Here is a 22,749-nt window from a genome sequence, read left to right on the forward strand (position 1 = left end):
TCAGGTTTTTAGGCCTCCTTGCACATGCTTTTTCAGTTCTGCCCACACATTGTTTATGAGATTGAGGTCAGGGCTTTGTGATGGCCGCTACAATACCTTGACTTTTTTCCACAACTTTGGACGTATGCTTGGGGTCATTGTCCATTTGGAAGACCCATTTGCGACCAAGCTTTAACTTTCTGCCTGACTGATGTCTTGAGATGTTGCTTCAATATATCCACATAATTTTCCCACCTCATGATGCCATCTATTTTGTGAAGTGCTCCAGTCAAAGTGTGAAGTGCAGCAAAGCAGCCCCACAACATGAATGCTTCCACCCCTGTGTTTCACGGTTGGGATGGTGTTCTTCAGGTTGCAAGCCTCCCCCTTTTTCCTCCAAACATAGTGATGGTCATTATGGCCAAACAGTTATATTTTTGCTTCATCAGACCAGAGGACATTTCTGCAAAAGGTACGATATTGGCAAATCGTACGATCTCTGCAGTCCATAGTCTGGCTTTTTTATGGTGGTTTTGGAGCAGTGGCTTCTTCCTTGCTGAGCCGCCTTTCAGGTTATGTCGATATAGGACTTGTTTTACTGTGGATATAGATATGTTTGTACCTGTTTCCTTTGCTCTTGTTCTGGGATTGATTTGCACTTTTCGCACCAAAATACGTTCATCTCTAGGAGACAGAATGCGTCTCCTACCTGAGCAGTATGACGGCTGTGTGGTCCCATGGTGTTTATACTTGCATAATATTGTTTGCACAGATGAACATGGTACCTTCAGGTGTTTGGAAATTGCTCCCAATGATGAACCAGACTTGTGGAGTTCTACAATTATTTTACTGAGGTAGCTGATTTCTTTTGATTTTCCCATGATGTCAAGCAAAGAGGCACTGAGTTTGAAGGTAGGCCTTGAAATACATCCACAGGTACACCTCCAATTCATTCAAATTATGTCAATTAGCCTATCAGAAACTTCTAAAGCCATGACATAATTTTCTGGAATTTTCCAAGCTGTTTAATGGCACAATCAACTTAGTGTATGTAAACTTCTGATCTGCTGAAATTGTGATACAGTGAATTATAAGTGAAATAATCTGTCTGTAAACAATTGTTAGAAAAATGACTTGTGTCATGCACAAAGTAGATGTCCTAACCGACTTGCCAAAACTATAATTTGTTAACTAGAAATTTGTGGAGTAGTTGAAAAATGAGTTTTAATGACTCCAACCTGTGTATGTAAACATCTGACTTCAACTGTATGTGGTGGACACTTGATACGGTCACATGATATTGTTGTGGTATGTCATAAAATAATTTTACGACCACACAATGTCCATTTTCTACATCAATATTTTGCTAAGTGTTGCTAAGTGGATGGGTCTCTTCTTAAGGTGTAAATGGTACAGCCAAATGGTTACTTGCATAGTAGCAATATCAGAAATAGATAGTGTCAATATAAATAAACTAATACTCTAACAATATTTATAACAATAGTGATAGACGGGGTGTTTATATTCATACAATCAGGGGTAAAGTGGTTGAGCAGCAGGATCAAAAAAATAATATGTGCAGCAACATACTATGTGTGTTAGTAGAGATTCATTTTAATAGAGGCACTGCAGATAGTGCTGATGACTGGTCCGTCCAAACCACACATGAACATGGGAACCTATATTCGGAGAGCTTGTTTCTGTCCTGCCCTTGACTTTGGTTCAGGACATGTGATGGTTATTGCCCCTTCATCACCAAACTCCCTGATCTTCTCAAAAATATATGTTTGTCCAGCTGTGTTCAGTCCAAGTGGTGCTTGTACAGGCAGACCATCTTATGGGAGGAAGGATGTCAGCGTGGCGAAGCAGCTGAAACCTGGTCCCGACTGAGTCCGAACGCTCCTTGGCGACAACAACACCAGCTAGCTAAAAAATGAACTAAAATCCCAATCCATAAAGTAAAGTTACTAGCAATACAAACTGATTGCCATAACTAGCTAAAATTAACCAGCTAGCAAGCCATCCATCAAACTTCAGCTGGCTAGCTAACAGCAAGCTTTAACTAGCAATACAAACTGATTGTCATAGCTAGCTAAAGGTAACCAAATAGGTTCAATGATGGCTAATTAGCTAGCTAACATTAGGCTATAACTAGCCATGCATAATGGCATTATGGGAAAATATCACTAACATTACACACAAAGTTCGTACACTTAAATTAATCTACAATGTCTTATTCAATTAAAATGTTTTTACCTAAATCAGTCTGATTCATTTTATGTGCAGCAATGTTATTGAGAGCAGTAGCAACATATTTGCAGTTCTCCATAGCTAACATTATATCTTCCCAAAAAACTGCAGTAGAAAGTATTATCTATGCATAACAAGCAGCTCATTTTATAGACACCGCAAAACCAATTTGAAACTCATCTCTTGCCATGTCCAGCCCACTCTTTATCTCAGCCAATCATCGTTAGCGGGAAGGTTCCTGGCTTTTTCTTTGGATAACCCAACTAGGCTCATAATTTAACAACTTTATTTGTATTTACAGATGGTATACAAGTTTGTTAGTAAGGCACATGAAAGTGCACATGTTCGAAAAGGAATTTCTGCTCAAAAATGTTTTAAACAAGTTCAAATGGGTCTCCTGTGAAGTCATGACTTGTGACATACGCCTAGTTTCCTGTATCGGGTCACATATGTATATGTTATTATTATTTCAATTTCTATTATTTTCTCTTTTTTTCACTTTGTCCTACATTGTTCGAGCTCAGATCTCAAGAATTTCACTGTACCCTATAATTACATCTGCAACCCTGTACATGTGACTATTAAACCCTCTAATCTAATATCCCCCTCGTAGTAAGCAAACTGGTATATTGATTTACATTATATTTGTGTTGTTGTACATATGTGTCACATTGTTTTCATTTTTAAAAAAATATTTAACTTTTTTTTAACCAGTTGAGAACACATTCTCATTTACAACTGCGACTTGGTCAAGATAAAGCAAAGCAGTGCGACAAAAACAACAACATAGAGTTACACATGAGATAAAAAAACAGTGAACAACACAATATAAAAATATTTGTATGGTGTGTACACATGTAGAAGAGTAGGGAGGTAAGGCAATATATAGGCCATAGAGGTGAAGTAATTATAATTGAGCATTAACACTGGAGTGATAGATGTGCAGATGATAATGTGCAAGTAGAGATACTGGGGTGCAAAGGAGCAAAACGATAAATAACAATATAGGGATTAGGTAGTTGGGTGTGGTATTTACAGATTGCCTGGGTACCGGTACAGTGTCAGAGCAGCTTACAAAGGAGGCTTTATAAGCTGCTCTGACAGCTGTTGCTTAAAGCTAGAGAGGGAGATATAATTCTCCAGCTTCAGTGATTTTTGCAATTCACTCCAGTCATCGGCAGCAGAGAACTGGAAGGAAAGGCGGCCAAAGCAGGTGTTGGCTTTGACCAGTGAAATATACCTGCTGGAGCTCGTGCTACGGGTGGGTGTTGCTATGGTGACCAGTGAGCTGTGATAAGGTGGGGCTTTACCTAGCAAAGACGTATGGTTGGCCTGGAGCCAGTGGGTTTAGCGACAACTATTTAGCGAGGGCCAGCCAACGAGAGTATACAGGTCGCAGTGGTGGGTAGTATATGGGGCTTTGGTGACAAAACGGATGGCACTGTGATAGACTACATCCAGTTTGCTGAGTAGAGTGTTGGAGGATATGTTTGGCACCATGAATGAAGGAGGCTTTGTTGCGAAATAGGAAACCAATTCTAGATTTTATTTTGGATTGGAGATGCTTAATACAAGTCTGGAAGGAGAGTTTACAGTCTAACCAGACACCTAGGTATTTGCAGGTGTCCACATATTCTAAGTCAGAACTTTCCAGAGTAGTGATGCTAGTCGGGCGGGCGGGTGGGTTGAGGGCAGCATGCGTTTGAAGAGCATGCATTTAAAAGCAGTTGGAGGCCACGGAATAGTGTTGTTTGGCATTGAAGCTCATTTGGAGGTTTGTTAACACAGTGTCCAAAGAAGGGCCAGAAGTATACAAAATGGCGTTGTCTGCGTAGAGGTGAATCAGATAATCACCAGAAGCAAGAGCAACATCATTGATATATACAGAGAAAAGGAAGAGAAGAGGAGTGGCCACCCCTCATAGCCTGGTTCCTCTCTAGGTTTCTTCCATGGTTTTGGCCTTTCTGGGGAGTTTTGCCTAGCCACCGTGCTTATACACCTGCATTGCTTGCTGTTTGGGATTTTAGTCTGGGTTTCTGTACAGCACTTTGAGATATCAGCTGATGTAAGATGGGCTATATAAATACATTTGATTTGATTTGATGATAGGTCTATAACAGTTTGGGTCTAGAGTGTCTCCACCTTTGAAGCGGGGGATGACTGCGGCAGCTTTCCAGTCTTTATGGATCTCAGACGATACAAAAGAAAGGTTGAGCAGGCTAGTAGTTGCAATAATTGCGGCAGACAAATTTGATCAATGAGAGGGTCCAGTTTGTCTAGCCCAGCTGATTTGTAGGGATCCAGATTTTGCAGCTCTTTCAGAACATCAGCTGTCTGGATTTGGGTGAAGTAGCTGCAGGGGGTGCAGAGCTGTTGGCCGGGGTGGGGGTAGCCAGGTGGAAAGCATGGCCAGCCGTAGAAAAATGCTTATTGAAATGATCGATTATCGTAAATGTATCGGTTGTGACAGTGTTTCTTGGGAGGAGGTGCTCTTATTCTCCATGGACTTTACAGTGTCCCAAAACTTTGAAAAGGCTAGCCTTAGCTTTCCTAACTGACTGTGTATATTGGTTCCTATTGGGCTATTCGATGCTAATGCAGAACGCCACAGAATGTTTTTGTACTGGTCAAGGGCAGTCAAGAGGAACTTATTCATTAGAATAACTTATTCATTTTATTGTCTCCTGCAGATGAATTGAGGAAGTTATGTCACTGAGGAAGTTATGTCTCTGTTCCTCACCTCCCTATGGTAATTAGGGCTCGTGGTGTACTGTATTTTACGATATACCGGTATTCTATAGCAGTTTTTGAATTGTTGATTTGTTAAATGGAATGTGACGTGTGTAGCTTTGATTTTTATAGTTTACTTCGCTACTTGAGTCATCTCCCTCCCTCCATGTCACTTTCCACAAAGACCCGGCCCCACACCAGTCACTCAAGGAGTACATTTGTTGTTCCTCGACCACGAGACACTTGTTTTCAGTCTGCATGTTCAATGTAGCATGTTGATGACAACAATGCTGTTTTCACTTTGGTTCTTAATGTAAATCCACTGGTGTTGTATGATCACACTATACGTTTGTGTTTCTTTCATCTACGAACAGCTAGTTTGTATTTTATTAGCAAGTTGTGCCAAAATATTTTTTGCCACTAATGCTAATTGCTAGTCAGGGCAAATGTAATTAGCTATACAGCCTGATAATACCAGTGATGGTGTTGACCAAATCAGTTTGTGGTTTGTGCAACAGTATCTTCTAAATCAAACAGGAATGTGTGAAGGATGAATATGTTAGATACATGAAGTAGCTAAGAGAAAACGTTCAGTGTAGCCAAAGAGTATAGGTCCCCTAGGAAACACTTGTAGGTCCCCTAGGTTCCAACCTGTCACAATAACTCCTCCCTAACATTTTCATCCATTGTCATGTCAAACAATACTGTATTCAAAGTGCCCACTGTTGTATGTTAACTATAGAATTTGTATAATCATTCTATTTCCATGATTCCAACAGTTCACCCAAGTGTTTTGCTCTAAATCACAAGTCATATTGCAATTGAAACATTTGGTTAAAAATAAGGCATAGATTGTTTGCCCATATCATACAGCCCTACGTGGCAGTGTGGAAATGAAATCAAATGAGTGCAGTGGGATTGAACAGTATAAAACAATCAGAATGCAGAAAGACCCATTAAAATCACTTAGGATATATGTGTTGCCTCCCTAGGTTCACTCACTACTCATAAAGACAACTTGTATTATAAAAAAACATAAAATACTGTCAAATACCGTCAATTATTTAATTTTTGTAAATACCTTGATATGATATTTTGGAAACCACAGGGTTTCACCACTTAAAGTTAGTGAACTGCACTGTACTCAATAGATGTCAGTGACTCTCTTGCCTACTCCACCCTAGCCCTGCATCCCTGTGTTGGCCCACGTTTAGAGTCAGGACATCTCTTTATATTGCTAACATACATTTAGAAAAGTCAACAAGATGGCAGATATTCACAACACAGCACTGTGATGGGAGCTAGAATCCGCTAGCTATCTGGGAAGTTGTTGATTATTGTGCCCTTTTCACACTACTGAGCAAAACTAAGCTGTACGGGGCTAGCCTACTTATCATATTTGCTGGAACCGTGCTGGAAAGAACAATATGAAAACATATCTGAGCCAGCATAGTACAGTTTGGGTACTAGTTTGTGCTTTAGTTTGTACTTGCACTGCCATTGTTATTTCAGTAAATCACAAGCAGATGTATAACCACACGTATCTGTGAACAATAACCAATATATGTGTGAATTCACTGTATTATTTGTTGGGGCAGATGTTTGATTATGTAGAGTGCTGTTAGATTGAACATTTTCTAGGAAATGTACAACTCTCTGGTTCCTAGTTAAGTAAGTTGTATTTGTTCACCGCATACTGCTGATCTGAGGTAGCAGATGAGAAGAGCACAGATGCGCGCTTGCATGTGGTAATGACAGTTTGGGGTATAACAATAAACCAATTAAAATGTGAAATGCATGACATTAAATTGTGATTATCATATCAATGTGAGCAGATGATTGATCCTCATCAAATGAAAAAAGTGTTTTGTGTGTGTGTGTGTGATTGCTGTGTGTGTACGTCTGAGTGTTTGTGCTCACATTTGTGTGCACGTGTGTGTGCGTGTGTATACTTGTTTGAATATGTTTGTGTCAGTGTTTGTGCTCACATTTTTGTGTGAGAGTGTGTGTGTTATGTAGGCATGGCTGACTGCAGCGTCTGTATGGTGAGGATATTGTCGGAATGTGCACACAGAGGTGGATTGTGCTAATTAGCTCTCCCAGCATGCAGTTCCAGTAGCATGGCAATCACAGTGTGGAATGAATATGGAGTTTCTTATTCACTGAAGTGGAGACGTTAGCTCTCTCTCTCTCTCTCTCTCTCTCTCTCCCCCCCCCCACAGTGTTTCTTTCCAGACTCCTTGTACATGAGACAGTGCCAGCATCCTCATTTCTTTTATTTTCTAAAGACTGGTTTGTCCACGGTTTAGCAGGCGGGTTGATGCTCCTTTAACATGATCCAGTGTGTGTGTACGGTATGTCATTCTCACAAACCACTATGTGCCCAGGCTCTGTGCTGGTACAGTAATATGACCGCATGATTTATCATTGGGCAATAGGCATCTGCTTAGCCAATTACCACCCACTGTGCCAACCCAGGGCATCTCGTTTGTGTGGGACAACTGTGGATAAGCCAGAGGAAAATCACCATCGAGTTGGGGTGGCATAAATAGGTAGAAGTACAGCATTTCACTAATGCATCAGGAGTATTTTATTACCTACATCCATGTAGAATTAGCCTATACGATGTGAAATTACCACCAGCTCAACACTCTTTTTTTTCTTTCTCCTTCCCTTGCTCATTTCACATTCACTTCTATGACCACTAGCCCCATTGTCATTAGCAACCCAGAGAGTCAGGCAGGCCATAATAACTGCCATTTAAATATCTTGTAATTATGTAGGGGATACATGTGCAGCAATATGCAACAACAAGGCCTCTATAAACAGTGTTTGTGGGTGTCTTGAGATGACAGCTACAATATAGGGTATAAGGGGAAAGGGGGATACCTAGTCAGTTGTACACCTGAATAAATTCAACTGAAATGTGTCCTCTGCCTTAATCGACATCCATGTCATCGAGGGTCGGGGAACAGTGGGTTAACTGCCTTGCTCAGGGGTAGAACAACACTTTTTTTTTTACCTTGTCAGCCTGGGGATTCGATCCAGCAACCGTTTGGTTACTGGCCCAATGCTCATATCTGCCAGGCTACCTGCCGGTTTTGATGGACATACTATTCTGTCCAAGCTATTCAAATATGTCCCTCGAGGCTAGTTACTCTTCTGGTTATCATCATTTTCAGGAACAGATTTAGACCTGGGACACCAGGTGAGTGAAATTAACTACCAGAAACAAACAGCATAAATGTTTAGGCCCTCCAGGACCTAATGGCATATAGCCCTGTATTGTTGATTATTTCAGTGAATAACTGACCCAAGACACCGACAAACCATGACAGTCCCTAAAATATATTGTAGTATAACCATTATTTTGTATGTGTTATAGTCATATATAATTGTCTTATGCATCTACAGAAGGATCTATATCCAACGCAATGGGAAACAAAGGTCAATCAACATGTATGTCTTACCTCTTCTGTCCACCACTACATTTTCTCATACTTGTATAATGAATGGTATATAATGTAATGAAATGTTGTTATCTAAAGGGGTTAATCTGTGTAATTCTGAATGAAATTAGATATCTCTTGCTGAGAGTAATGTCAAGACTTGTCTACTCTTCTGTAGACAACAGATCTGCTGGAGTGTTCATGATAATTCAAGCTAGAGGCTTGGCAAGTGTGTTTGCTGACAATGCTCTTTCATTTTCAGAATGTACTGTTTGGGTTCTTAATTAAGGAAAAATTGTAGTTTGAATTTACTTCAGAAAATGAGTGTCTACTAAACTTATATTTGCTGTTCAAAGACCTAGCCGATACAAAGCCCCAAATTGTTGTGGGTGTGATAGCTGTGACCTAGCTGATACAAAGCCATAAGTTGTTCTGGTGGTGATAGCTGTGACCTAGCTGGTGCAAAGCCATAAGATGTTCTGGTGGTGATATCTGTGACCTAGCAGATACAAAGCCATAAGTTGTTCTGGTGGTGATAGCTGTGACCTAGCTGATACAAAGCCATAAGTTGTTCTGGTGGTGATAGCTGTGACCTAGCTGATACAAAGCCATAAGATGTTCTGGTGGTGATATCTGTGGAAACCAGAGAAAACAGACTTGCACTAAACCTGCTGAGGTCGTCAGTGTAGACCTGACTTTTTATGGAAATAGTGAAAGCCTTTAAAGTGTGTTATCTTTACACCTGTATTGGTCTTATATATCTCTCTCTCTCTCTCTCTCTCTCTCTCTCTCTCTGCGTGTGCTTAGACAGTGAATGGTAAACAACCCAGTGGCTGAGTGTGGGGTGCAGCAGAACATAATTATGTTTAAATAAAGAGAACACCATTAGGATTCGGGTAATACTACATTCCCCCACCACCAAGTGGTTGGTATTGTTTTCATGTCTGTACTGGTGCGTTCCTTATGCCTTCCATAATATAGGGAATTATTTAAATATTACATCAATCCACCCCCTCCCGGCTTTTCGAGTTTGGGTTTTCACCGCAATTCATTTTTCCCTGGTAACAATTGCATTATAATTCTGTGGAACACTCCTTTCACTTTCAAAAGGGTACAAAGGCCTCATCCACACTAAATACTTTATTGATCAGAGCCCTTTGAATAGCTAATTATCTGCCTGTGATGTGCAACTATGAATATGAGGCCATTGTTTGCGTAGCACCATGGTAGGTGATCCCCCTCACCGTGCATATTGTTTCAAGTAATTCTTGATCATTGTGGCTGCACAAAGTAGGGAACAAGACGAGGGGACCGTCTGTCTGTCAACCTAAGCAAATTGGAAAAAGAGAAAAACCAATAGAAAAGAAGTAAAGAAGAGAAGAGAGGGGTGGTGTAACAGAGAGAAAATAGTGCTTTAACAGGTTGTGCCTGAATAATAAGTATCGTTCACCCTTAGCAAGTGTTAAATTGGGGCTGGTGGAGTTAACGTGCTGCTTTATACAGAGATTAGAAGCCAATGTGTGATGAAAGGAAGTGTGCCGATGGTGATGCTCATCATGGTGCTTCTATGGCTATCGGAGCAGAAGCATAGTGGCCTGTTGCATTAACACTCATTACCATTAGACTATCAGTGGCAATGTGTATGCCCTTTTATCACGGCCCGATGCGTCAGAATGTGAACTGAACCACATGGTTGGTTCTGTTGTAATCATGTAAGTGTTTATGTCCTGGAGCGTGGTCAATTGTATTATGTGTAATCGACTCGGCTCACACTCCCTTTGCCATCTTGCCCCTGACAGTGGCAGGGGGTGGGAATGTTGCCAATGACTTTGATTGGTCTTCCAACAGCCCTATTCTACATATGCTGCTGTTTAGTCCTAAAATGGGCACCATATTCCATTTTGTTGTGATTATGAGGAATCAAGAAATTACATTGTCTATGATGAGTCCAATTGATAATGTTATTTTTTTAATACCAAATACAAACATACACATACGAACAACAACTTACATACAGTGGGGCAAAAAAGTATTTAGTCAGCCACCAATTGTGCAAGTTCTCCTGCTTAAAAAGAGATGAGAGAGGCCTGTAATTTTCATCATAGGTACACTTCAACTATGACAGACAAAATGAGAAGAAACAAAATCCAGAAAATTACATTGTAGGATTTTTTATGAATTTATTTGCAAATTATGGTGGAAAATAAGTATTTGGTCACCTACAAGCAAGCAAGATTTCTGGCTCTCACAGACCTGTAACTTCTTCTTTAAGAGGCTCCTCTGTCCTCCACTCGTTACCTGTATTAATGAAGGAAGCCTCTTCTAAAGATGATGCACAAGAAAGCCTGCAAACAGTTTGCTGAAGACTTGCAGACTAAGGACATGGATTACTGGAACCATGTCCTGTGGTCTGATAAGACCAAGATAAACTTATTTGGTTCAGATGGTGTCAAGCGTGTGTGGCGGCAACCAGGTGAGGAGTACAAAGACAAGTGTGTCTTGCCTACAGTCAAGCATGGTGGTGGGAGTGTCATGGTCTGGGGCTGCATGAGTGCTGCCGGCACTGGGGAGCTACAGTTCATTGAGGGAACCATGAATGCCAAAGTGTACTGTGACATACTGAAGCAGAGCATGATCCCCTCCCTTCAGAGACTGGGCCGCAGGGCAGTATTCCAACATGATAACGACCTCAAACACACCTCCAAGACGACCACTGCCTTGCTAAAGAAGCTGAGGGTAAAGGTGATGGACCGGCCAAGCATGTCTCCAGACCTAAACCCTATTGAGAATCTGTGGGGCATCCTCAAACGGAAGGTGGAGAAGTGCAAGGTCTCTAACTTTCACCAGCTCCGTGATGTCATCATGGAGGAGTGGAAGAGGACTCCAGTGGCAAGTTGTGAAGCTCTGGTGAACTCCATGCCCAAGAGGGTTAAGGCAGTGCTGGAAGATGATGGTGGCCACACAAAATATTGACACTTTGGGCCAAATTTTGACATTTTCACTTAAGGGTGTACTCACTTTTGTTGCCAGCGGTTTAGACATGAATGGCTGTGTGTTGAGTTATTTTAAGGGGACAGCAAATTGACACTGTTATACAAGCTGTACACTCACTACTTTACATTGTAGCAAAGTGTCATTTCTTCAGTGCTGTCACATTAAAAAATATACTCAAATATTTACAAAAATGTGAGGGGTGTACTCACTTTTGTGATATACTGTGTGTATTTATATACATGCATACACTACCGTTCACAATTTTGGGGTCACTTTTGTTTGTTTTTGAAAGAAAAGCACATTTTTGGTCCATTAAAATAACATTGAATTGATCAGAAATACAGTGTAGACATTGTTAATATTGTAAATGACTTTTGTAGCTGGAAATGGCAGATTTTTTATGGAATATCTGCATAGGCGTACAGCTGCCCATTATCAGCAACCATCACTCCTGTGTTCCAATGGCACGTTGTGTTAGCTAATCCAAGTTCATAATTTTAAAAAGCTAATTGATCATTAGAAAACCCTTTTGCAATTATGTTAATTGAGCTGAAAACTATAAAACTGGCCTTCTTTAGACTAGTTAAGTATCTGGAGCATCAACATTTGTGGGTTCGATTACAGGCTCAAAATGGCCAGAAACAAAAACCTTTCTTCTGAAACTCGTCAGTCTATACTTGTTCTGAGAAATGAAGGCTATTACATCTGAGAAATTGCCAAGAAACTGAAATCTCATACAATGCTGTGTACTACTCCCTTCACAGATCAGTGCAAACTGGCTAACCAGAATAGAAAGAGGAGTGGGAGGCCCCAGTGCACAACTGAGCAAGAGGACAAGTACATTAGAGTGTCTAGTTTGAGAAAAATACACCTCACAAGTCCTCAACTGGCAGCTTCATTACATAGTACCCACAAATCACCAGTCTCAATGTCAACAGTGAAGAGGTGATTCCGGGATGCGTGCCTTCTGGCAGAGTTGCAAAGAAAAAGCCATATCTCAGACTGGCCAATAATAATAAAAGATTACGATGGGCAAAAGAACACAGACACTGGATAGAGGAACTCTCCCTAGAATGCCAGCATCCCAGAGTCACCTCTTCACTGTTGACATTAAGATTGGTGTTTTTTTAATATATTTTTTAAAGTTATTTTTATTTATTTTTTCTTACATTATTTGCCTAGAAAGTTTTTTGTGTTATTACATACAGCCAAGAAATAACTTTTGGATTTCAGAGTGGCAGTAACTCACCAGCATTCTGACCAGACGACTTTCCTGAATTGAATCCTTTGTTCGTACCTCCCAGAACAATTTAACTTACCTCAGAGGCTGCTCCAAGACGCCTCCGGCGGAAAAAATGTATTCGGAGTGGACTTCTAGTCTGACTCAGGTGTCATGCACACCATCCACCACTTCCAAGTATATTACTCGCTAATACTCAGTCCCTGGACAATAAAGTAGACAAGCTCAGGGCGAGGATCTCCTTTCAGAGAGACATCAGGGACTGTAACATACTCTTTTTCATGGAATCATGGCTCTCTCCAGATATATTGTCCCCATCCATACAGACTGGGATATCTTTCGGGTGCCTCTAAGAATAACATTGATGTATAAACTGATATGGTGACTAGGTTCATCTGGAAGTGTATAGGGGATGTTGTTCCCACTGTGACTTTTAAAACCTACCCAAACCAAAAACTGTGGAAAGAGATGGTAGCATTAGTGCAAAACTGAAAGTGTGAACCACCACTTTTAACCACGGCAAGGTGACTGGGAATATGGTGGAATACAAACAGTGCAGGTATGCCCCCATAAGGGAATCAAACAGGCAAAATGTCAGTGCAGAGACAAAATGGAGTCAGAATCCAACGGCTCAGACACGAGATGTATGTAGCAGGGTCTACAGACAAACACAAAGGGAAAACCAGCCACGTTGCGGACACAGACATCTTGCTTCCAGACAAGCTAAACACCTTCTTTGCCCGCTTTGCTGATAACAGTGCCACCGACTAGCCCTCTACCAAGAACTGTGGGCTCTCGACCCCAAAGCCGAAGTGAGTAAGACGTTTAAGCATGTTAACCCTCGCGAGGCTGCCGGCCCAGACAGCATCCCTAGCCACGTCCTCAGAGCATGCGCAGACCAGCTGGCTGGAGTGTTTATGGACATATTCAATCTCTCCCTATCCCGTTCTGCTGTCCACCATTGTTCCTGTACCTAAGAAATCAATGGTTACTGATCTAAATGACTATTGCCCCGTAGCACTCACTTCTGTCTTCATGAAGTGATTTGAGAGGCTAGTGTGGGATAATATCACCTCCACCTTACCTGACACCCTAGAACCACTTCAATGTGTATACCGCCCCAATAGATCCACAGACGATGCAATTGCCATCACACTGCATTCTGCCCTATCCCATCTGGACAAGAGGAATACCTTTGTAAGAATGCTGTTCATTGACTATAGCTCAGCCTTCAACAACATAGTACCCTCCAAGCTCATCGTTAAGCTCAGGACCCTGGGTCTGAACCCAACCCTGTGAAACTGCGTCCTGGACTTCCTGAAATGCCGCCCGCAGGTGGTGAAGGTAGGAAGCAACACCTCCACTATGCTGATCCTCAACACAGGGGCCCCACAAGGGTGCATGCTCAGCCTCCTCCTGTTCTCCTTGTTCACCCATGGCTGCATGGCCATGCACACATCCAACTCAATCATCAAGTTTGCAGATGACACAACAATGATGAGACAGCCTACAGGGAGGAGGTGAGGGCCTTGGCGGAGTGGTGCCAGGAAAATAATCTGTCCTTCAACGTAAAAAACAAAAGTGCTGATCTTGGACTTTCTCATCAAGGCAAAGGGTGGCTACTTTAAAAAATATAAAATAAATGTTGATTTTGGGTTACTACATGATTCTGCATGTGTTATTTCATAGTTTTCTACAATGAAGAAAACAATGAAGAAAATTGTAAAATCAAAGAAAAACCCTTGAATGAGTAGGTGTCAACTATTGACTGGTACTGTATATATATATATATATGTGATGGAATGTATAGAGATTATGGACAGTTTGTGGACATAATATTTAGTTTATCTGTAGACTATGTAGGATAGAATAGTATACAGTTGAAGTCTGAAGTTTACATGCACTTAGGTTGTAGTTATTAAAACTCGTTTTTCAACCACTCCACACATTTCTTGTTCACAAACTATAGTTTTGGCAAGTCAGTTAGGACATCTATTTTGTGCATGACACAAGTAAATAATTTTTGGTTTACAGACAGATTATTTCACTCATAATTCACTGTATCACATCTCCAGTGGGTCAGAAGTTTACATACACTAAGTTGACTGTTCCTTTAAACAGCATGGAAAATTCCCGAAGATGATGTCATGGCTTTAGAAGCTTCTGATAGGCTAATTGACATAATTTGAGTGAATTGGATGTGTACCTGTGGATGTATTTCAAGGTCTACCTTCAAACTCAGTGCCTCTTTGCTTGACATCATGGGAAAATCAAAGGAAATCAGCCAAGACCTCAGAAAAACAATTGTAGACCTCCACAAGTCTGGTTTATTCTTGGGAGCAATTTCCAAATGCCTAAAGGTACCACGTTCATCTGTACAAACTACCAAATACTAATTGAGTGTATTTAAACTTCTGACCCGCTGGACATGTGTTGAAAGAAATAAAAGCTGAAATAAATAATTTTCTCTACTATTCTTCTGACATTTCACTTTCTTAAAATAAAGTGGTGATCCTAACTGACCTAAGACCAGGAATTTTTACTAGGATGAAATGTCAGGAATTGTGAAAAACTGAGTTTAAAAAGTGTATGTAAACTTCTGACTTCAACTGTTTGCTCCAACTTTCCCTCCATCTTGTGCCAACATCACTTCTTTTTAAGTTTTGGTTCCAATAGTTTATATTGTTTTCTAAGAGATTGTCAGTTGGATATGCTCTCTGCAAGGTTTTGTATATCTTCCCTACCATGTGAACATCGTCTTCTGACTCAAATAAGACTAAATTTCTCTGATGTCCAAAACGTTATACATTTTAAGACAACGCAGAAGAGAAAACATAAATTGGAATGGGAATGGATTTACTCTCTCATATGATCATGTGGTTTCCTGTTGTCTTAGTCAACCACTGGCTACCCCACACATCAATGTAATGTAACCCTTTTGTAGCAATAAAATCTCGATCATAAAACATTTGTTCCCAGGGAGGTCTGCCAGAATCTTGAGAGTTTGGCATGGCTCTTCGTAAGAAGGTTAATACTGTATCACAGCTGCTGCAGTTGCCGCTGCACTGGTGGTTTGAATTTGCTGTGCCTTTCTGGGCTGACCTTGGGGATATGGAAACCATCTTTTTTTTATGTTTAAAAAAAGGATATCTCCCTCTCTCTTCTCCCCCCTCAAACCAGCCATCCTGAAGTCAAGTCTTGACAGAAAACAATCTGTTTGAGCCGTCGAGGGCGAGGGGGGGTAAGCCATCCCCGGTGCCCCTACCTAAAGCAGCCCTCCAGACCCTACTTTCTCCCTCCTATCTCCATGAGGGATGGAGGGAGGGAGGGATACGGGGAAAAAAGAGTTAGGGAGTTATGCAGTCTGCTCGACTACCTCTCTGGGTTGTTACACATTTAGAGTTAAATAGATGCTTCCTGTTGTACTATACCGCAACGTATATCTATTTTCAATTCATTTTCAAAGTTTTGTGCCCGAGATTCGTGAAAGGGTCATCTACGATTGCACTTTTTGCATTTTTGACACCTTTGTGCTGGGAAGCGTTGTGGAGCAACTAAGTCTTTTTTAGGAGTGGTTGACACATGGGTCCAATGTAATGAACAGCTGTAATTAAAGTCAAAATAAGTAAAAAGGGTCAAATATATAACCTGTTTTCCAGCAGCAAAATAAAACATTTGGTGGGGAGGGGTTGTTAATACACACACCTTGCAGTGCTGTGCTGACGTGGATGTATGATTCAATACTGCTCAGATGCAGCCTGACAGATCTTGCTCAGTGGGTAACTCCCCAACACCTCCTCCCCAGTCCTGCTGAAATATTTATATTTACAGTACACATACATTATAGTATATTCATGGGTAAATACTGTGGTATGATCCAGTAGTTGTAAGATTCGGTAACACTTTACAAACCATACGTTATTGTCATGCCCTGGTCAAAGTATTTTGTGTTTATCTTTATGTATTTGGTCAGGCCAGGGTGTGGCATGGGGTTTTTGTAATTGTGGTGTGTTTGTCTTGGGGTTTTGGTGGTGGTATTGGGATTGTAGCTTAGTGGGTTGTCTAGCAAAGTCTATGGCTGTCTGGAGTGGTTCTCAATCAGAGGCAGGTGCTTATCGTTGTCTCTGATTGGGAACCATATTTAGGCAGCCATATTCTTTGAGTTTGTCGTGGGTGATTGTCCTTAGTGTCCTATGTGTACTCTCTGTTAGTTTGCACCAGATAGGCTGTTTCGGTTTCGTTTATTGTTTTTTTGTAAGTTCGTGTTTCTTTGTTGTATTAAACATGGATCGCAATCGACACGCTGCAGTTTGGTCCGACTCTCCTTCATCACCACTAGAAAACCGTTACAGTTATTTACCCTAACAATTGTACTTTTGTTCCTCTAATGTAACTACACAAAAATAACTGTAGAACCAACACTGTGTTTGTAGGTAGTTACATAGTAATAGCTTTATTCACCAATTTCTCTACCATTTATATTTGTGAATTGCCAAAGGAACTGACATCTAGGTAAACAGCAGTGCAGTGCGTCTGACCTAGCCTGTCATGAGGGACATTCTTTATTTTGAAGTGCCGACCCACACTTCAGAAAGTATTCATACCCCTTGACTTATTCCACATTTTGTTGTTTCAGCCTGAATAAAACATGTATTAATTCATCATTTTTTTCTCACCCATATACACACAATACCCCTCTAATGTCAAAGTGAAAACACGTTTTTAGACATTTTTGCAAATGTCGTGAAAATGACATACAAAACTATTCAATTGACTTAAGTATTCACACCCCCGAGTCAATAGATTTTCAAATCACCTCTGGCAGCGATTACAGCTGTGAGTCTTCCTAAGAGATTTGCCTGCCTTGATTGTACAACATTTGCAGATTATTTTTTAAATGATTTACGCTCTGTCAAATTGGTTGTTGAACGTTGCTAGACAACCATTTTTCAGTCTTGCCATAGATGTTCAAGCAGATTTTAGTCAAAGCTGTAACTCTGCCACTCCGGAATATCCACTGTCTTCTTGGTAAGCAGCTCCAGTGTAGATTTGGTCTTGTGTTTTACGTTAGTGTCCCTTGTCTGGTGGAAAGCAGACTGAACTAGGTTTTCCTCTAGGATTTTGCCTGTCCTTTGTTCTATTCTATGTCATGTTTATCCTGAAAAACTCCCCAGTTGCTAAATATTACAAGTATACATGATGCAGCCACCACTATGCTTGAAAATATGGAGAGTGGTACTCAGTAATGTGTTGCATTGGATTTTCCCCAAACGTAACACTTTGTATTAAATGAAAAAAAGTGAATTGCTTTGCCACATCTTTGCAGTATTACTTTCAAATCCAATTTTATTGGTGACATACACATATTTAGCAGATGGTAGTGCGGGTGTAGCGAAATGCTTGTGTTCCTAGCTCCTACAGTGCAGTAGTATCTAACCATTCACAACAATACAAACACATATCTAAAAGTAAAATAATAAAATGAAGAAATACAGTGCCAGTTAAAAGATTGAACACACCTACTCATTCCAGCGTTTTTCTTTATTCATATTATTTTCTACATTATAGAATAATAGTAAAGACATCACAATTATGAAATATCACATATGGAATCGTGTAGTAACCAAAAAACGTGTTAAACGAATCCAAATATATGTTATGTGTGAGATTATGTTTTGATTACTACATGATTCCATGTGTTATTTCATAGTTTTGATGTGTTCACTGTAGGAAATAGTTAAAAAGTAAACAAAAACCCTTGAATGAGTAGATGTGTCCAGACTTTTGACTGGTACTGTATATAAATATTAGGACGCTGTTGCGCCTTCTTCACCACGATGTCTGTGTGGGTGGACCATTTCAGTTTGTCCGTGATGTGTACGCCGGGGAACTTAAAACATTCCACCTTCTCCACTACTGTCCCGTCGATGTGGATAGGGGGGTGCTCCCTCTGCTGTTTCCTGAAGTCCACGATATTTCCGGCTGTATGTAATAACACAAAAAAACTTTCTAAGCTAATAATGTAAGAAATAACACACACACATTTTTTTTTGCAATGTTGCTTAGGAGCTAGAAGCAGAGTTGCCATTGTATGTTGACGCCATCTTCTTCTTTAGTGCTATGTTGCAAACAGGATGCATGTTTTGGAGTATTTTTATTCTCTACGGGCTTCCTTCTTTTAGCTATGTAAATTAGGCTAGTATTGTGAATATATTTAAGCTTGCCATAACAAAGGGGTTGAACACTTATTGACTCAAGCCATTTCAACTAATTCATTTTTCTTCATTTGTAGAAATTTCTTAAAACATATTTGCACTTTGACGTTATGGGGTATTGTGTGTAGTAAGTCCTAAAAAAAAGCCCTAAAAAAAAAAACATCTAAAAAAAAATTTAAAATGCAGGCTGTAACACAACGGAATGTGGAACAAGTCAAGGGGTGTGAATACTTTTTGATGGCACTGAAATAAAGCCTATGTGAAAAAATTAAACCAAGCGAGAAAATGCATATAGGGATGAATGCATCAATGAGTCAATTGCTCTAAAATTGGACAGGGTTTTAAGAGAGGAAGAGGGGAGGAAAGGGATTTGGCTTGTCCCTGCTCTCCAGCACAAACATATCATTGAAAGGTCATGCAGAATCTCTGAAAGGCGTGTGCAGTTGTCCACAATGGAAAATATGCTCCTGGCAGTCGCTGTACTGGCCTTTTTCTCTCCAATTGTATTTATCTAGTCTAGCATATTCTATTCTCTTTTCCTTTCTCCAACCTTGCATATTTTTTTATTCAGATGTGCTGTTTGAAATGTTGTGTGTTTTACTGTGTGTATTAATAATTTGTGTTTGTATTCAAGTCTACTTAATGCATTGGCATATCTGCCCTTGTGCTCTCTTGCAGATGCATAGTTCTCAGAATGCCTCTCAGCCCATCTTATCTCTAGAAATGTATGCGACCTTCACTAGCAAACTGTACTATATAGGCCCTCCTTATTATATGCCTCTGTCATATGGTAAAAGCACAGTAGGCCAAAGGTGGTTCCTGAAAGACTGAAATGAAGCGAGCTGAAAGCATACATGCATAAGCCCTCCTGCCCCGACAACTCTCTGTATGTTTATGTTGGTTGTTTCATGCAGATCCTTTGTTGTCGTGGCATTTTCTACAGATGTGGGTTCTTATTTTGATCACCTTGTTGAAGGAAAGCATGTCAAACTTGTAGTGTATTTGAGGTTTAAAAAGGCTTCTGAAGTTTGTAATTTCCACTTTGAAATGTCAGATTTGATTTATCAACCCCTAGAAAAATGTACATGAACTAAAATACACATAATTATTCACATATCCTGTTGCTGCAGGATTATTTTCCTGCTTTAGCAAACTGGCTGAAATTAAGATTCTACATCTGTAACGTTCTAAGAACATTCTATGGTCCTGTGTGGCTCAGTTGGTAAGAGCATGGCGATAGCAACGCCAGGGTCGTGAGTTGGAGGTCAAATGTACTACAATGTATGCACTCACTGTTGTCAGTCACATTGGGATAAAAGCTTTTGCTATATGCATATATTATAAGAACAACTAATGTTGTGACTCACCCATGACTTCACCTCTCTCTCAGCTTCGAGACACTAAGTCGTCCGACCAAAACACAACTCTGCTTCACTTCCTGGCCGAAAAGTGTGAAGAGAAGTACCCGGAGATCCTGAGGTTCCCTGAAGAGCTGGAACACGTGGAGAGTGCTAGCAAAGGTAAGCCAGTCCAGTCCGTCCTCTTTAAATAATGGACACTGTTGAACCATAATACTACGCAGACAACCTTAGACAGTAGCTTCTATTATTTTGTGAGAGATAGATGTACAGTACTATATACTGCAAAGTCAGAGAGTAATAAACACGTGTTGTCATACTAGCATATCGCAATAGCAAAATGCTCTAATTGGACCTGGCAAGACAGTAAGCTATACTTTCAACAAACAAGATATATTCCACCCGGCAATTTCTGCCTCTTGAAATTGTACCATCTCACAGGAAAGCACATCATATTTCAGACAAAATGCAATTTACTCCACAGCTGCAATCATTCTAGGTGTTAGCAGTCACCTTTACCAATTTACTGCCATGTTTCATTTCCTGATCTTCTTGTTTTGACCCCTCTGCATTGTGTTTTGTCGGTAGCCAATATAAATCCCTCAACAAGGCCCACATAGTATAGTTATGTGTCTTCCTTGGCTCCATTTCAATTAAGAAAGATGTTGATTACAATGATGATGTTCTTTGTTTGTTTTCATCAAAGTATTTTCTTCACCTTCTTCCCCCACCGGTATCCTCACTCTTTAAACAATATAAACCCAGTTAAATCAAATTGTAAATGGCCAATGTGATTGTCTTTTTCGCTGCATTATCACAATGACACAACGTTACGACTTGTTTTCAGACTGCTTGTTTCAGGAAGCTAGTTTCATTGCGTGACCTTAGGATATATACTTTGCTGCTGCCTTTTCTTCACCAGCAGCTCCCATATCCCACACTACATGGTTTACAAGGGAGTGTTCAAATCCTTTATTGCTTTTCTCCCATGGCTTAAACCAAGAGGCTCCGAGGCATTTTACAACTTGATTTAGACCCTCCCATGTTTTATAGAGTGACCCAAGAGATTAGGCCCAACAAGGTTAAGATACTTTAATTAGGCCTGTTGGATCAGATGGAATAACAATGCCTAATGGCCAGAGAGCCGCTCTTAATCCGTGTGTTATGTGTAAATCTGGAACAGTCTTCCGCTCAGGAAGAGCGCCCCCCTGTAGATTCAATATGGATGAGATCTGGATATCAGCAGTTTCAGTGGTCGATGGGAGGACTTCAATGGAGCACAATTGACTCGTATACATTTTGAGATGACCACCAAGAAAGGTTAACACACCGGATGGGAGGCAAGGAGTGGCTTTAAAGCACCACACGTTATTGTCTTTATCTGCCATTGTGGATTGGCTTTGAGAATAAGAGAACCTGGCTGTCATTTGTGGTGTGGAAGTGGCGCCTTTACAGCTCAAGTGGTGTAATTACCTCGAGAGTAAACATGCTACATTGTTCACACATTTGAATTATGTTGTTTACCCGACATGTATTTTTTATTTATTGTACCTTTATTTAACTAGGCAAGTCAGTGAAGAATACATTCTTATTTTCAATGACGGCCGAGGAACAGTGGGTTAACTGTCTTGTTCAGGGGCAGAACGACATATTTGTACCCTGTCAGCTCGAGGATTCGATCTTGCAACCTTCCGATTACTAGTACCGACGCTCTAACCTGTGTGTTCCCTCCTGTCACTTCAGTGTTTGCTGCCTCATTGTGTCTGGGAATAGACATGTTTCTCTGACCATGCTGTCATTGCACCTGTCAATAAACAAATGATGTGCTAATTCCATTCTCAAGTATTCAATGGGGGAATCCCCAGATGCCTATTTACTGTGTTAGTTACCTAATTGGTTATTTAATCTAATTCCCATTAATTATGTGCTCGACTGAGGCAGCGAGGCAGCCATTGTTAAAGTGGACCAGACACAGTCTTTATTATGGATATAGATGGATGAGTGTACGGCTCAAACTGTGAACGTGTATCAACTCACTCAAGTCATTTCAGGGACAATCAATTCTTGTACATGCTTGTTAGTTCAATTGGGTGAGACTAATAAGCTGACTCAATTCATTATGGCAAACACCATTGGAAAACACAGACATGACACTAAGGAGAAGGCTGTAGAGGATATAAAGCTGTTTACTTCACAGTGCTTTCATTGGTGCCTGTATTTTATGTATATATTAATTAACACAGAACTTATATACAATACAATAACTTTATTGTCCATGGACATTTTCATTTTCTCTTGAGGCTAGAAAATAATTGGGGTAAAACCCGGAAAACTAGCCCTTTAAGATCATATGATTCCTTAGGGAGAGAGACAGAAGTAATGAGATTGGGAAAGATATTTTGTTTTTATCTCATGCCTATTTGTCAGCAGACAACATTGGTTTGAATCCTGAAGTGATGCTTTTTTTCTCCGTTTTGGGATCCTTGGGACGTCCAACTCTGACAAAGTTGAAATTTAAAATGGTTAAGGTACGA

At 40.4% G+C, this 22,749-nt stretch overlaps 1 protein-coding gene across 1 annotated transcript in view; it reads left to right on the top strand.

Annotated features, from left to right (window-relative positions):
- LOC112256388 (protein diaphanous homolog 2) overlaps positions 1-22,749 on the top strand; it is a 629,309-nt gene that overhangs the window by 384,706 nt on the left and 221,854 nt on the right. The window contains 1 exon segment of the mRNA XM_024429614.2: positions 20,248-20,377. Coding sequence (XP_024285382.2) covers positions 20,248-20,377 — 130 coding nt within the window.

This window comes from Oncorhynchus tshawytscha, linkage group LG08 (genome assembly GCF_018296145.1).
Source record: "Oncorhynchus tshawytscha isolate Ot180627B linkage group LG08, Otsh_v2.0, whole genome shotgun sequence".
Lineage (NCBI taxonomy): Eukaryota > Metazoa > Chordata > Actinopteri > Salmoniformes > Salmonidae > Oncorhynchus > Oncorhynchus tshawytscha.